This window comes from Suricata suricatta, chromosome 7 (assembly GCF_006229205.1).
Source record: "Suricata suricatta isolate VVHF042 chromosome 7, meerkat_22Aug2017_6uvM2_HiC, whole genome shotgun sequence".
NCBI lineage: Eukaryota > Metazoa > Chordata > Mammalia > Carnivora > Herpestidae > Suricata > Suricata suricatta.
The window spans coordinates 18,538,820-18,555,930 of NC_043706.1; the positions used below are offsets into that span (position 1 = coordinate 18,538,820).

General features: G+C 37.9%; 1 protein-coding gene across 1 annotated transcript in view; it reads left to right on the forward strand.

Moving 5' to 3' along the window:
• OFCC1 (orofacial cleft 1 candidate 1) overlaps positions 1-17,111 on the forward strand; it is a 284,782-nt gene that overhangs the window by 146,420 nt on the left and 121,251 nt on the right. Inside the window, 1 exon segment of the mRNA XM_029943141.1 lies at positions 8,703-8,827. Within this exon segment, the coding sequence (XP_029799001.1) occupies positions 8,703-8,827 (125 nt within the window).

Genomic DNA, 17,111 nt, shown 5'->3' on the forward strand with positions numbered 1-17,111 from the left:
AAAAAGCTCATATCCTTCTACACATATTACATATTAAGTGATATTATGCACTTTTATGTACACTCTTTGGAAAACTAAAGAAAGGATATGTTCATGAAGCTTCTAGGATATTGTGGATCAAATATTAGTCTTTTATGTATTTTTGTGACTTTTCATACAAATTATTGAATTTAAACTTTGGGATTAGAAGAAAGGCTGAAATAGATAAGGTGAGAAAAAATATAATCATCCAGAAAACCTGAAATTCGTCCATATATTTTCTGAGTTTACATGTTCAGTTAAAGGAATTCTTTTTCATTTTATTTTTAATATTTTATTCCAAAATTTGTGAGTCAATTGCTTGGGATATTAGGCTCTTCCCTGGGGGTCAGGCTTTCGGAAGGTGTTTTAACTGAATTGTTTTAGGAAGGAGCTTGTTCTTGTCAGGAATATGTCTCAGTGAAGTCAGTGTGGTAAAATGACAGAGCCAGATACACACTGGTCACCCAGAAACAAGTGACTGAGTGCTGTGGACAAGGGCAATTATCTCACTAAACCTACTAAACCTAAGTCTAAACCTCCCGACTCCAACTTAAGTGTTTTTCTTTTTTTCTCATGTTGGCTTGGTTACTAGGGATCAATTTAGATCTTCTATTGATATGAAGGATCTAACCCAGGCAATTTATAGGGTGGCTGTGGGCCAATGAGGTTCATGTTCAACTTCACATGAGAACGTCAGTTTTCCAAATACCACATGCCCAGAAAACAATCAGAACTTATGGGCTCAAGTGGCCAGAAATGTTAGTTGTCCTCTAGGGGGGCAGAGCCTAGGTGATTGGTTATTCAATTTAGAATTTTCTCCAGGTAAATTCTACTCACCCATGGATCCCTTATTTCTCCCTGGGTGTTGCTAGTGGAAAGCGTGTCTTGAGAAATTCTCTCATACACATATCAGATATGAATTAAAGAAAGAGGAAAGAGTATTCTTGGTGGATGGCCTCCGGATGTAGGCTGGTTTAATTTGGAGGTACGATTTTTTTTTGGATGATAATAACAGCAAGGATGGAGTTGAACATGATGTCATGTTTATTTGCTTTGATATTTCAGACACACCTGGTATTTGTTGTTGTTATTTCTGACTTGAAATTCTGTGATCTTATTAACACAAGCCTTTTAGCAGAGTACCTCCACCCCAAATCTTCCTCCACTGACTTTTTTTTTTTTTTTAAATGGAGCCCCTCATGGGGCGGGCATTAAAACATCCACCACTGCTCACTTATGATCTTCCCAGGGCAGTTCAAAAGCATTTGTAATCCTCAGGATTCAGCCTTTTATTCACAACTTCCTTTTTCTAAGTCTCTCTCTTTTGATGAAACAATCCCCTTGCTCTTCATCTGGCCAGATGGGAGCGCTCCCTGGAGTCAAGCACAAAGACCCTGTAAAGAGTTTAGGGGAAAAAACCTACCGCTAAAAAAAGCTACCACAATTAAGTGCAGCTCAATTGTGCTAGAGCTGTAATGCCTTTCCAGTGCACTGGTGCCACTGGCCTGCGAGCTGCAAGCTCTCTTTCTCCGCACAAAGACTTAACCACCTCTTGGACTCCCTCCTGGCCACCCTTCTCCACTAGCTGAACGGGCCATGGATGGAATTATGGCTAAGAGGTAAAACCTCTGAACAACAAGATAGTGACCCTGGGGTTTGCTTTCTATTATATTTCTATTATATTATATTTCTATTATATAACACAACTTATCATGAGCTTATCATGTCATGAGCTGGACAACTCTGAGATTTAACATAAATCTTCCTATAATATTTTCTACTTAACTGCTTCAGAGAAATGCTATAATAAATGCAAAAGAAAGGATGAAAAGTGTTCCATTGATCACCTGTGCTATGTAGTGCTTTGTGCCAGGTGTACTTATATCCTTAATAATCTAAACTGTTTTAAGTGCTATTCTTCCCACCCTCAGAAGAATTTTATGGATATTATCTCACAAGAATCCTGTGTTCTTTGTAGGACAGATATTGTCTCTGATATATCAGATATATTAGCTCACAAACTCTAAATAATCTAAATTTCCAAAGAAGTGAAAAGACTTGAATGTGCGTCTCCTTGACCATGACTCATCAACCCTTTGTGCTACATTATGCATTCGAATTTTTTGAAATTCTTTAAAACACTCTTGGCTGTCATTCCGCATTGTGTTTGAAAGAATGGTCATTCATTGCTTCCTAAACAATGTTGCATTTGAGTGGCAATCCCCACAAACCAAATATTTAGTTCTTGAACTTGAAGAACATATTCTGAATTTCAGTAATTTATGTTTTAATATTTGCTGTTGATTTCTGTGATGGATTAGCGTCTGGGTAGCCATACACAAAATATATAATAGGTGATGTTTCAGAACAAATTTGCATCACTGATATTTTATGATATCTTACAGTATAGATATTCATCTTTCTAAAAACATTGCTGTTGGAATTTGTTTTGTTTTGTTTTTTGTGATGATTACTTTGGTTTCAGGGTACATACAGGATCTATTTTCTGTCTTTTCAATGTTGATGATGTCCTAGTTAAAGCATTATTTCTCAGGTATAGATTCAAGATATAAGTCTGTGGTTACTAGATTGTTTTGATTCCTCCATGTAAGAAGGCTCCCACTTCCTGGTACTTACCTGGGGACTGCCCTGCACATACTTGCCTCCGTTTTGGATTTTAAACTCTTATTTCTTTGTGTTTTTGTTCCTTTTGGAGCTCATTTCTTTGGACATAAACTAATTTCCACAACTTTATGTCTTCTAAAATACTGCTTTGAAGGAATTTTTAGCACATTAAATTAGAACTGGTTCTTTGTTTTAAGTAGGCTCCATGCCCAGGCCAGAGGCCAATGCTGGGCTTGAACTCATGACTCTGAGATCAAGGCCTGAGCTGAGATCAAGCATGGGAGGCTTAACTGACTGAGTCATCCAGCCCCCTCACCAACTTAGATATTCTTTAAAAGAAATCCAAGGGCACCTAGGTGGCTCAGTCCAGCATCTGACTCTTAATTTTGGGCTAGGTCATGATCTTGGGGTTCTGAGACTGAACCTTGCATCAGGGCATGTAGCATGTTTGGTATTCTGTCTTTCCCTCTCTCTTTGCCCCATACTCTCTCTCTCAAAATAAATAAATACACATTAAAAAAATACTGTTACAACACAGGAATTACAGAGGCTGAAAAAGATGAAGAAGACTACAAGGATTGACTGAGTGATTTTCAGGGGATTTATTTATCTTTTTTAAACAATTTGTTGAGATATAATTGCATAGCATATTATAGTAAGTTTCAGGTGTACAATGTAGTGATTTGACATGTATATATTGCAAAATGGCTTCCACAAGTCCAGTCACCATCTGTCACCATATAAAACTGATACATTATTGACTATATTCCCCATGCTGTGACTTATTTATTTTATACCTGGAAGTCTGTACTTTTCAATCCATTCACCTATTTCATCCCCCACCCCCACACCCCCATTGGTAACCAACAATCTTTTCTCTATATTTATGAGTCTGGGTTTTGTTTTGTTTTCTTTGCTTTGTTTTATTGGATTCAACATATAAGTGAGACCATTGCAGTGTTTGTCTTTCTCTGTTTGACTTATTTTACTAAACATAATACCAATAGGTTCCATCCATGTTGTTGTAAGTGGCGATGATTTCATTCTTTTTATGGCTGAGTAATATTCCATTTTATACAGATATGCACCACATCTTCTTTATTCATTCATCCATTGATGGACACTTAGGTTGTTTCCATCTCTTTGCTATTGTAAACAATGCTGCCACAAACATAGGGGTAAATATGTGTTTTCAAATGAGTGTTTTTGTTTTCTTCAGATTGATACCCAGTAGTGCAACAGGTGGACTCTATGATAATTCTATTTTTATTTATTTAATAAGTTTATTTATTTTTAAGAGAGAGACAGAGAGAGAATGGGTGAGGGGCAGAGAAAGGGGGAGAGAATGAATCCCAAGCAGGTTCTGTGCTGGTGGCACATAGGCTTGAATCCATGAACTAGGAGATCATGACCTGAGCCCAAATCAGCAATTAGTTACCCAACCGACCGGGCCACCCAGGCACTCCATGATGCCTCTATTTTTAATTCTTTGAGGAAGCTTTATATTGTGTTGTATAGAGGCTGAAACGGTTTACATTCCCACCAGAAATAAATGAATGAGGGGTTTCCTTTCTTCACATTCTGCCAAGACTTTTTGTTTCTTGATTTTTTTTTTTTTTTGGATAATAGTCATTCTGACAGGTGTGTGGTAATATCTCCTTGTGATGCATATCCCTGATGATGAGTGATGTTGAGCATCTTTTCATGTATCTCTTGGCCATCTGTATGTTTTCTTTGGAAAAAGATCTATTCAGATATGCTGCCCATCTTGTAACTGAATTTTTATTGTTGTTTTTGGTTATACAAATTCTTCTAACACTTTGGATATTAACCCCTTATCAGATATATAATTTACAAATACCTTCTCCATTCATTTTGGTGATTGTTTTCTTCTCTGTGCAGAAACATTTTTATTTTGATGTAGTGTCATTTGCTTATGTTGCATCTGTTTCCCTTGCCTCTGGAGTAAGATCTAAAAAGAAAAAAAAATTGCTAAGAGCATTGTCAAGGCACTCACCACCTATATTTTCTTCTAAAAGTTTTATGCTTTCAAGTCTAGCATTCAAGTCTTTCATCCATTTTGAGTTAATTTTTGCATGGTGTAAGAAAGTGAACCAGTTTTGATCTTTTACATGTAGCTCTTCAGTTTTCACAATACCGTTTATTAAAGAGATCATTCTTTCCTCATTGCATATTCTTATCTCCTTTGTTGTAAATTAAATGACCACCTGTGTGTGGATTTATTTTGTTCTATTTATCTCTGTCTGTTGTTATGGCAATACCATACTGTTTTAATTACTATAGCTTTGTAGTATAGTTTGAAACCAGGGACCGTGATACCTCTGGTTTTGTTCTTCTTTCTTAAAATTGTTTTGGCTCTCTGCTGTTTTTTGTGGTTACATACAAATGTTATAATTATTTGTTCTAGTTGTGTGAAGAATATCATTAGCATTTTAATGGAGTTTGCACTGAATCTATACATTGTTTTGGATAGTATGGACATTTTAACAATATTAATTCTTCCAAGCCAAGAGCATGGAATATCTATTGATTTGTATCATTTTTTTCATCATGTCTTATAATTCATACTGTATAGCTAGTATGTTGATCTTTCTTTCTCTCTCTTCACCCCATCAGCTATTCTATGTCTTTTGACTAGAAAAGTTAAGTCTATTTACTTTTAAAGTAATTTTTGACAGGTAAGTATTTACTGTCATTTTGTTCATTATTTTCTGGATGTTTTTGTAATTCCTCTCTGTTCCTTTCTTCTCTTTCTCACTTTCTTTGTTGTTTGATAATTTTTCTTAGTACTATATTCAGATTCTTTTGTCCTTATCTTTTATGTATTTACTGTAAGTTTTTACTTTATTGTTATCATGAGATTCACATATATCACCCTAAGTATGTGATAGTCAATTATGTTGATAACAGCTTATATTTGAACACATTCCCAAACTCTACATTTTTACTGGCCACCCCACACATTTTTTATTTTTGTTGTCACTTTTAATATATTTCTATTTTATATATTTCTTAACTAATTATTGTAGTTTTAGTTAATTTTACTATGTTCAGCTTTTAATCTTAGTAGCTTTATAATAATTAATCTCTTACTTTTACTATATATTTACCTTTTCCAGTGATATTTTTACTGTCATATACTTTCTTATTCTTAAGTGGTACTTTGTCTTTTCAGCTTAAAGAAATCCCTTTCTTTAACACTTCTTGCAAGGCCAGTTTAGTGGAGATCAAATACTTTACCTTTTGCTTAACTGAAAAACTCTTTATCTCTTCTTCAAATATGAATGATATCTTTGCTAGGTAAAGCATTCTTGGTTGCAAATTTGTTTTGTTTAGCTTTGTTTTGTTTTGAGCACTTTGAATATCTCATGCCCTACCTTCTAAGCTTGCAAAGTTTTTGCTGAGAAATAATCTGATACCTTTGTGGAGCCCCTTGTAAATAACAATTTGTTTTTCTCTTGCTGCTTTTAAGATTCTCTCTTTATCTTTAACTTTGGATATTTTAATTATAATGTGTCTTGGTGTGACTCTCTTTGGGTTCATTTTATTTTGAAATTTTGGGATTTCTGGATCGGGATGTCTATTACCCTCCTTAGGTTAGGCAAGTTTTCAGACATTATTGTTTTCCTTAAATTTTCTACCCCTTTCTTTCTCTCTTCTCCTTCTAAGAACTCTATATTATGAATATTATTCTGCTTCTTGCTGTTCCAGCAGTCTCTTAATTGTCTCTATTAAAAAAATCTTCTTTTTTCTTTTTACTGCTCCATCTGGGTGAATTCCATTGCTTTCTCTTCCTGCTCTTGGGTCCGTTCTTTTACTTCATCCAGTCTGCTGTTAAATGTATTTTTCCGTTAAGTTCAATATTCTTTATCTCTGTGAGTTTTGTTTGGTAATTTCTTGTTTCCTTGCATTATTTAAGTACTCACTGTGTTCATCCATTCTTCTCCAGAGTTCAGTGAGCATCTTTATGACTATTACCTTAAATTCTTGTCAGGTGAATTACTTCTGTCTGTCATTAAGGGTTTTTTCTGAGGTTTTGTCTTGTTCTTTTGTTTGAAACCCATTTCTCTGTTTTCTTTTTTTGCTTGATTCTCTGTATCTCTGTGTTAGGTGAAGCAGCTACCTCTCTCAGTCTTGAAGTAGTGACTTGATGTTGGTGATCGTCCTTCTCATTCAACCTTGGCATAGCTCTTGGTTGTCTCTAGATGGCTGCTTCTAAAATACGCAAGTATGTACAGTCCTGTGGGGCCACAGACCTCCTGGTCTAGATGTGTGCCCTGGGCAACAGTTGCAAAATATCAGGGGCCCAGACAACTATATAACTTGTTTTGGGGAATTCTTATCAAGATGTAGTGAGGCCATGAAGGTGGGCAAGGGTAGTGTCTCCATGTTTATTTTCCCTGGGAGTGCCTCCTTAGCCTCTATATGTGAAAAACCTGAAGCTTTATCCCTCAAGCTGAAGCTCTAGGCTAAGCAAATAGGCCACTTTTCACCAGAAGATCGGGGTGGTGTTTCAGTCTGGTGTCTGCCCAGTGCCCTGGAGGTGGTAACTTGGCAAGAATAACCAGTACTTTACATTGATGGCTGTCATTACTGGATTTTGTTCTTAAGGCAATCAAACCAGTCAATTTCATATTAAAATAAGTAGCCTTGTTGAGCTCACTAGAGATTTGCTGACACATCTTCTTCCCCCGAGTTTCATTCTGTTTGTCCTGGTTACTGTAACCTCAGAATTCAAAGCAACATTTTGAAATTGCAAAATATTTTAACTACAGAGCTGTGCTAAAACTTGTATGAACTGATATCAGGGAATTTCAGGTAGTTGCCTCTTACGAATGACAACTGAATACATTTGAGAAGAGTCTAAAGAAAAAAATAAAGAAGAGTTTTCATGGAACTCTGTTGTAAATGCAAGTCATGCCTACTTTCATTTTTCCATAGACTAGGATTTCAAATGAATTTTTTTTTGCAGAGTTTTGCAATAAAATCTTTTTTTAAACATTTTTTTTTGAGAGAGAGAGATACAGAGTGCGAGTGGGGGAAGGTCAGAGAGAAAGGGAGATAGATCAGAATCAGGCTCCAGGCTCTGAGCTGTCAGCACAGAGCCCAACACAGGGCTTGAACCCATGAACTGTGAAATCATGATCTAAGCTGAAGTCAGCTTCTTAACTGACTGAGCCACCCAGGCGCCCCAATAAAATCTTATAAAAGACCCCAATATATACACCAATGGAAATCGAACTATTTTGAATATTGAATAAGGGAGGAAGAGCCCACATAGATTAGCTCCCACTCCCCATCATGGTAGGGCTCCTAAGAATGCTTGGTTGAACTATAGGACTCAGTTTCTCCAAAGGGACAGTCTTGTTTGCTTGTCTCATCATCATGGGTCACGCAATTCTCTGAAGTTCTACTAAATTAATTGCACAGACACAGGATGATACTGAATTTAAATATGTTTTTGAGAATCATAAGTTATGGAACTAAGAAACTATTGGTGGCTAGAATGAAGTAGCCTCCTGAAGCAGAGAGCAGACAGGGAGAAAGGGTCCCGGTGGCCTTTGATTCCTTTTCCTTTGCTCCCATATTCCTGAAACTCAGCTGTCTCCTTCCTTCTTCTCAGTGAGATGCTTGTTCCAACTTTCCTTCAGATTCCTTTTTGCTGAAAGCTAATTTAAACTGCATTTTCTTTACTTGCAACCAATAGACCCGACTTATTACAAATACCATAACCATGGTTACTATTATTATTGTTATTATTTTGAATTACAACCACATTTGTAAAAGTTGTTCCAGGTGAAATAATGCAAAAAAATGAACATGACAGTCTCTGCCAGTAGAGATCTGATGACTTAGTGAGAGAATGTGGAATGTAAGACAATAATTTCAATGCAAAAACCATGGACAATTATGCTTCTATATGATCAATGGTTCTACAAATCATTCTGAGAAAAGTGTCACTGAACCAGGTAAACTTTCTATCTGATATGAACTAAAATACCTTATTTTTTTATTTCTTTAATTTCATGAATAAGAGAGAAAGTCTGATTGATCACTCAGTGAAGCAAAAATCAGCTGCTTGGAGAACTGGAGAAATTGAGGATTATTCAGAGGATGTATCTTAGTTGGAGGAACTGGAGCAACACAGATTCTCAGTTTGGTGAGTAGCTTACCCTGTCCTTCTATTTTCAAATTTAAATTCATTGAATTAAGGATGTCTTTATTCACTCCATTCTTTTATTATTCATTTATTCAACAAATATTGATTACATGCCTATTACAGGCTCTATGATATATGCCCTGAATGGGAAAGCTCATAGTCCAATAAAATATATGGGTGCTTAAAAACATCAATGTGACGTGATAGTGCTATTTTTATAAAAAGCACAAGGTGCCACAGACACACATGGAGAGGCTGATGGCCAAGTTTTCTTGCGAATGGAGAAGTGTTCTTAGAAAATATATGAGCCAAATCATGAGGAGAGAAATCCGTAGAGAATTGGTGACACTTACTTTTGGGTAGCATCTGGAGATAGAATTCAGAGAATGGCCAGGGTGGACATGTGCTATAAACCTTAGTTTACTTAAGATTCAAGCAGATGATAGTTATTGTTCTCTTTACCTGGTGGTGTATATACAGGTATTTCTGTCTATGCAAGCATATATAGAATAAATATTTTAAAAAGTACATGGAAGAATGAGCAATGGAGCTTCTTAGTGGTAATGTGATAGACCTTTGCACTGACAGCATTCATCAAGGGTGAGGGAAGGAACAATAGGAAGTGACAACGTGACACATAGAGTAACCTAGGAAAGAAGAAGAGACTGAGTAGCTGTTCAGAATCATCCATTCCAAACTACTGCTTCCCTCCCCACCTCAAGATTCATTCCCTGAATGGTTTTATCAATGGGCAATTATCTACCATAGGACTTAGTTCCCAAAGAGTGTTCACTACTTCTCCCATCCTGGAACTACCTTCAGGAAAACACAGTATCAGCTCAAATTTTGCTTATCCAGTCACATTTTTAATACGTTCCACTAGTGTTAGTTAAATTTAAAAGTTGGGGTGCTTGCTTGGCTTAGTCAAAGGAGCATGTGACTCTTGATCTTAGGGTTGTGAGTTTGAGCCCCACGTTGGGTTTAGAGATTACCTAAATGGATTTAGGGGATAAAAGTTTAAATACTTTTCACCAATGCTTTCCTGAAGCAGTTGAAGTGTGATCTCTAGGCTAACTTGTGAATCATGCTCTGAATCAAGAGATGCATGATTCAAGCCTCTGCTTTAGAAACATTATGAAGGAACAGGAACCAACGAGCCCCAAAGATGGGAAATATACATACTTCTTCTAGAAAAAAACCCATAATATATAAGAAACGCTGTAGGTCTAGACTATGAATTGGCAAGTACAGCTCCAACCAAGGCCAAATTCCGTTCTCCATCTGTTTTTGTGGAAAAAAAAAAAGTCTAGCTGGAACTGAGACACATCAGTTTGGGTTCATATTATCTTTGACCATTTTTCTCTGCAATGGCAGAGTCAAGTAGTTGAGGCAAAAAGCACTATGACCTATAAAGTGTAGAATATTTACTATTTAGCTCTTTACCAAAAGTTTTTCACCCTTTCTCTACACTGATGTAGATTAAATTTCTCTGTTGTTCTCTCATGACACTTACATTATTTTAAAGATATTTTTATTTTATTCATACATGAGCATGAATTCCAGTTTTCCTTTACCAGGCTGGGGGGGCCTTATGTGTTTTGGTTCTCCGTTGCTGCATAATGAATCTCTGAAGGTTTAGTGCCCTGCATTAACAGCCATTTTATTTGTTTGCAATTCTTTGGGTTGAGAATTCAGGCAGGAGCATGTCATAGAAGGCCTTTGCTCCACCATGTCTGAGTCATCCTATGAGGCGACTCAAACAGCTGTGGTCTGGTTTGAATGCTTCAGTTGGGATCATGTGTCTGGAATCTTGGTTCCTGCTCTCACCTGAGGTCCTCACTTTTTTACACTGGCCTCTCTCCACTGATGCTTGGGCTTCTTCTCAGCATGGTGCCTGGGGTCCAAGTAGTACCTTTCCAAGCAGAAAAGGTGGAAACTGCAGATTATCCCAAGGCCAAGCCGTCAAAGTTACCCAGTGACTCCCACCATATCCTATTGGTTAAAGCAAGTCACAGGGCCAGGCAGAGCAAGAATAGAATCCACTTTATGATGTGAGAGTGGAAAGGTGCCATTGCTGGGATGGCAGATAGTGGGTGGCCATCTTTGGAAGCATGATCTACTGCGTTTTGCTTCATTTATTTCTGTGTGGACAGCTCCTAGCGTCAGGTTCAGCAAATATTTATTGAACAAAACAAACTAAAAGAAACAAAAGAGTATAGAGTTTATGGATAAACCTGAGTATGAATTCCAGTTTTTCCCCTGCTTGTAGCCTTAAACAATTTGCTTCACCTTTCAGAGATTATTTTAGCCTGTATGAAAGCAGAATATGAATACCTTGTACTGTAGGATGCTGTGGTTATGGTGAAAGTTGAAAAATAATGTGTATAAATCTGACATGTGTATTTTCCATAAAGGCAACTAACATTATTAGCATTAGTAATAATGAAATTTGAGGAAAATATCCTTTCAAGAGGTTAAGGTAGAGGCCAAAGGTCACACAGATGATTTCTTATTTCTCACATTCATCTTCCTTTCTGTTCTTCAATCATACCAAGCCCTTCATCACATCATGGACTTCACAGTTGATGCTTCCTTTGTCTGGAATGTTCTCTTAGCTCTTAGTAGTATGGTCAGCTGCAGATGCTGCAGGCCCCAGCCTCTACTTTACCTGCTTGGTGAGGCCTTTCCTGACAGCCCTACGTAACGAGGTACCCACACCTCTTCTGATTATTTACTTTCTCATTACTTTTTTTCCTCTTTTTTAAAAGTTTATTTATTTATTTATTTAGAGAGAGAGAGAGAGATCAGGAGGGACATAGTGAGAGGGAGAGAGAGAGAGAATCCCAAGCAGGTGCCACACTGTCAGCACAGAACCCAGGGTGGGGGCTTGAACCCACAGATTGTGAGATTATGACCTGAGCCAAGACCAAGAGTTGGAGGCTCAATTTACGGAGCCTCCCTGGCGCCCCCTTTGGTTTTCTCTTTACCGTACTTGTCACAGTTTAAATTAATGTTTTCTAGTTATTTCATTTATTTACTGAGTTCTGTTTTTTTTTTTTTTCACTAAACAAAAGCTGCAGGCAGGAAGGAACCCTCTTATCTGGTCATTCCGGGGTTACTAGGCCTTGGTTCTAGAATACCTGGCTTATAATAGACAATCAGTAAATATTTACTGAAAGGCGAATAAAAGGTGAGTACAAGCTTCTCTCTCTCTCTCTCTCTCTCTCTCTCTCTCTCTCTCCCAACTCCTTTGGTTGTCATATCTACTTATTTACTTTCAAGCTCTCCCTTCTTTTGAAATTGCTACCATTAAAGAAAAAGTGATATGGGATAATTAACCACTATAAACATTTCTTTTTAAACGAGGATTGAGGATATGGGGGCTGCTGAGACCTCTATAAACTTGTGTTTTAAACGGTCTGAGATACAATCTGAGCGATTTCCTTGATGTTTCATTAGAGCTGGTAAATCATTTATTGGGGCAGCCTTTACCTAAATCCTCTCCAAATCCCCATAAAATGCATTTAACACAGAGTACTACTCAGTACTACTCAGCTTCAAAGATACTTATGACATTGTATGAGAAGTATGTGCCACAGTGCAGCAAGTTTAAATGTGTGCATTTTCTTTATTTCTTATATGGCCTATCTTGTTCCCTTCCACTCTTTCCCTGTGCCTCATTTAAACATGCTGATTTGGGGAAATTTGGTAGGTGGTTAAAGCCTCAGTAATTCACAGCTTCCAATTAAAATTTTTTTAATGTTTATTTATTTTTGAAAGAGAGATAGAGGGAGAGGCAGGAACAGAAGATGACACAGAATCTGAAGCAGCCTCCAAGCGGTTAGCACAGAGCCGGATTTGGAGCTTGAACCCACAAACCATGAGATCACGACCTGAGCTGAAGTCAGTTGCTTAACTGACTAAGCCATCCAGACTCCCTGCTTCCAATTAAAAAAAATTTTTTTAGGATCTTTAGCTAGTCAAATGCAAGTTTATCTTGTTTGTATATGTCTATAATTTTTTTAAGTTTATTTATTTTAAGGGAGGAGGGGCAATGAGGAGGGAGAGAGAGACAATCCCAAGCAGGCTCCATGCTATGAGTGCAGAGCCTGATGCAAAGCTCTATCCCACCAACTGTGAGATCATTACCTGAAAAGAAATCAAGAGTCAGATGCTTAACCTACTGAGCCATCTATGTACCCCCCATAATTTTTTTAGAAAGCTTCCAAATATGAGACTGTAGCATTTTCTCAACCAGAAAAATACCCAACTGACTTGTCTCTGAGTGTGTAGAATAGGGAGTGTGCTTCAGCACACTGTAACCCCACTAGGCCCTCTGTAGGCAGGGCCAGGTGATCATAGGGGAGAGTCATCTGGGCTGGTCCTGGTGGGGTTTGTGTCTCTGCCATCTTTCCTGGGCCACAAGGTCTATCCTGGGTGTATTGGGTTGATTGCATTTGGTCCTACTTTAGATATCCCTTCGTACTTGTCATACATGATTTATTTCCATTGTCACTCATCGGGGTGCACAGTGGTTGTCTGTGTAGGTGTTCTGTAGTCCCTCCTTCCCATTTGACTAGAAGTGTAACAGATTACACAGGGATAGTCACGTTAAGTTTGTCACGTTCCTCCTAGCCTTAGCCATATAATTGATAAATTGCAAGCACTTAATAAATACCTGTTGAATTATTACATGAAAAATAAGAGTAACATAAGACCTTTGACATGTCCAGAAGGCAGCTTTGGTAGAAAGGCCAATGGCACAAAACTTGACTTGATTATTTATTTATTTATTCATTTTAGTTCTCTTTTTTGTTGTTTTACTAAAATTTATTTTCTTAAATTTACATCCAAGTTAGTTAGCATACAATGCAACAGTGATTTCAGGAGTAGGCTCCTTAATGCCCTTTATCCATTTAGCTCACCCTTCCTCCCACAACCCTTCCAGCAAACCCTCTGTTTGTTTTCCATATTTAAGAGTCTCTTATGCACAAAACAACTTTAGATGCTTTGGGCCAACTTGTCTGTGGTGGCTATTGTTTCTACCTGATCAGCATGTTTCTTCCCCAAGAATTCTTTCACTCACTCTCCTTTCTGATAACAGTCACCCTTCCACCCCTTGAAATATATAACCATATACCCCAGGGGGTCAGTCTATGATGTGTATCATGTGCCCGTGACCACTATGATTGGTTCATGGGTGGGCATGTGATCTGAACAAGGGCACCCAAGCCCTTACCCAAGATTTTACATTTTGTTACGTAGCAACAGAAATTCCTTCTCTTCTCCAAAATCTTAAGCTGTAATAATTTAAATTTGACTGCCCTGTGGCCATGACCACCCTTCCCTTTACCACCTCTCATTAATGTTTGTCATTTATAGCCTGTTAGAAATCAGTAGATGTAGGAGCCTTACGGTAGTTTTGGGGGTAACACATACATGTACTGTTTTATGCCAAGGCAAACTAAAAAGGTATATTCTAGAGATGGCCTCAAATTCTCATCAATGATGAGCCTCTATGGATACAGTTACATGCATCCATGAGAACACACATTTCTATCCAGTTCAAAAAACATATTGTCCACTGGGAATGTTTTTAAACTTTATTTCAGTGAGGAAGTTTACAATGTTCATTCAATTAATTACATAAATAACTACTCATTTGCCCGTGTAAACAGAGTTGTAGAATCTCAGTGGCCTGCGATGCGAATCAGATTCCCCACTTCCTAAGGCAGTACCTTGATCTTGGCCCAGTGACTACTCCAAATAAGTAAGCCAGATTATGTTTTAAGTTCCTCTTGAGGCCCTGTTAATGACTGATTCAAGGCAGTGGTTGAAAGAAGTTAACATAGTTTTCGGAGGTGCCTAACTTCCAACTGGAAAGAAGGTTCCGTAACAAGACAATCTAAAAATGCTTCCATTGCTATTCAAATATGATTAGGTGGGTAAGTGACCAGAGAATTACATGCTTTTAAAGCAGAAAGGGATCTTGGGGATTATTTGGTTCAGCCCTGTCAGTTTATACAAGTATAAAGTTGAGACCAATAGAAGTTAAGTGACTTGCCTTAAGTCATACAGCTAATAGGTAATGGAAATGGGACTAGAACCTACTTTCTTTCCGTCTTAATCCAGTCCCAATTATAAAAAATAAATTCTCCCTAGAACTTTGCGAGTTGTTTTACAGTTTCCTGTTTCTAGCAATTGCAAGCTGCTGTGATATTCATCAATGCATTGAGTAGAAGGTGCTAATTCTGGGGGAAATGCATGTAATGAATTACTGCCTGTCTTCTTCCGCCGGGAGGGGGGGTGGGGAGCGGGCAGACGCCCCCGTGTCTGTAAAACTCACATGTCAGCGGCCACACAGCGTGTTCTCAGTGAGTCATTTATGCTGCTGACCTGAATGTGTTGCTCAGGGAAGGTATGAGTTAACTATAAACATCACAACAGGAAAGTTATTCTTTAATAAAAGTGATCCACTTTCTTTTTTTATAACACACATGTGATTTGACATTGAAATAAAATGCAGATGCTACTTTGATTGGCGTATTCCCTATTGTGCTTTTCCAAAACACCTTCACATATGGTCTGCCTCATTCCTGAGAAATGACTTGTTGTTTATGTCATACAAACAGAACAGATTGATTTTACAGTGAGTAAGGAGGATGATGAATGGTACGTTGGAGAGAAATCCTTGTCTCGGCTAAACACTTGAAAATAAATGTTGCCTTTTGGAAAAGGCTCTCGTGATTCACCCATGATCCCTGCGTTTCATGGCCCTCTTTCCAGGGGTTAAATAATCACACACATGCAGTCTCAACAAACAGGAAAGGTAGTTACAATAACCTCAAGATACAATTTTTCTTTTCACCATTTAAGCATACTATGAGAACTAACAGGTCAAAAAATGGCAGAGCTGTCCCAAAGAACCAACTGCAAACATCTATTTCAAAATCGTATCTGTACTATGATCAGAATAAAACATTTCTCATCTTGGTGGGAGAGTGATATTACTTCTTTATTGGTCAAGCCAATTTTAAATATGAAATTTTCATGACAGGAAGCTTTCTTAGAAGTCTCCGACTTTTATCCCATCAGGATTATTCTGACCAGACAGTGAAAATAATGTTATGTGCTCACTCCTCTGACTATAGGCTAACCACATTCATTTTTGCAGAACTTTACTGTTTATCAATCCTTTAATCTTATTCCCATACTTTTTAAAATTCAATGGGCAAGACAGTCTTGTGAGGTAATATTATTCATCCCATTTAACAGATTACATAAGGGAAGTCCAGAGAGCTCAGGCAGTTTATTACCACCACTCAACTAGCTGGTCTGTAGCTCTATCCTCTTTCCACTATGGCCTCTCCTCTAGCACTATACTGATGCACTTTACTATAGTACTTCCTGATTAGCCCCAGTTTCTTTATTAAACTAACGACAAGTTCATTTTTTTTATTGTTAATTTTTGAGAGAGAGAGAGAGAGAACACGAACTGGGAACTGGGGAGGGGCAAAGAGAAAGTGGGTCAGAGGATCCAAAGCAGGCTCTATGCTGACAACAGTGAGTCTGATGCAAGGCTTGAATTCATGAACTGTGAGACCATGACCCGAGCCCAAGTCAGATACTCAACTGACAGAGTCACCCAAGTGCCTGAGTAACCTCAGTTTCAAGTGTAGATTTTACTTTGTGAGCTTTGCAGGTTTTACTGTTTTAAATTCTAATCTATCACCATGTCCCACAGAATTGGGTGAATGTGGGGTAAAGGTAAAAATGACACGGAAAAGGGGGTTCCTAACTAAGTCAGTTTAGAAAGGCCCATCAGGGGCAATTCCCTATGGAGGTACATTCCTGATAGTAATTTATCAGTGCTCCATATACAACTAGGTATTTATTAACTGGTGTCTTTATTTTATTAGCTGTGGTTAAAGCATGACTATATATTCTTACTCAGAAGGAATAGATCTTTTTTTGTATGGTTTTTTTTTTAATAGTTTATTGTCAAATTGGTTTCCATACAACACCCAGTGCTCTTCCCCACAAGTGCCCTCCTCCATCACCACCACCTCTTTCCCCCCTCCCCCTTCCCCTTCAACCCCCAGTTCATTTTCACTATTCAATAGTCTCTCAGGTTTTGCGTCCCTCTCTCTCTCCCCAACTCTCTTTCCCTCTTCCCCTCCGCCTGGTCCTCCATTAGGTTTCTCCTGGTCTCCTGTTAGACCTATGAGTGCAAACATATGGTTTCTGTCCTTCTCTGCCTGACTTATTTCGCTTAGCATGACAC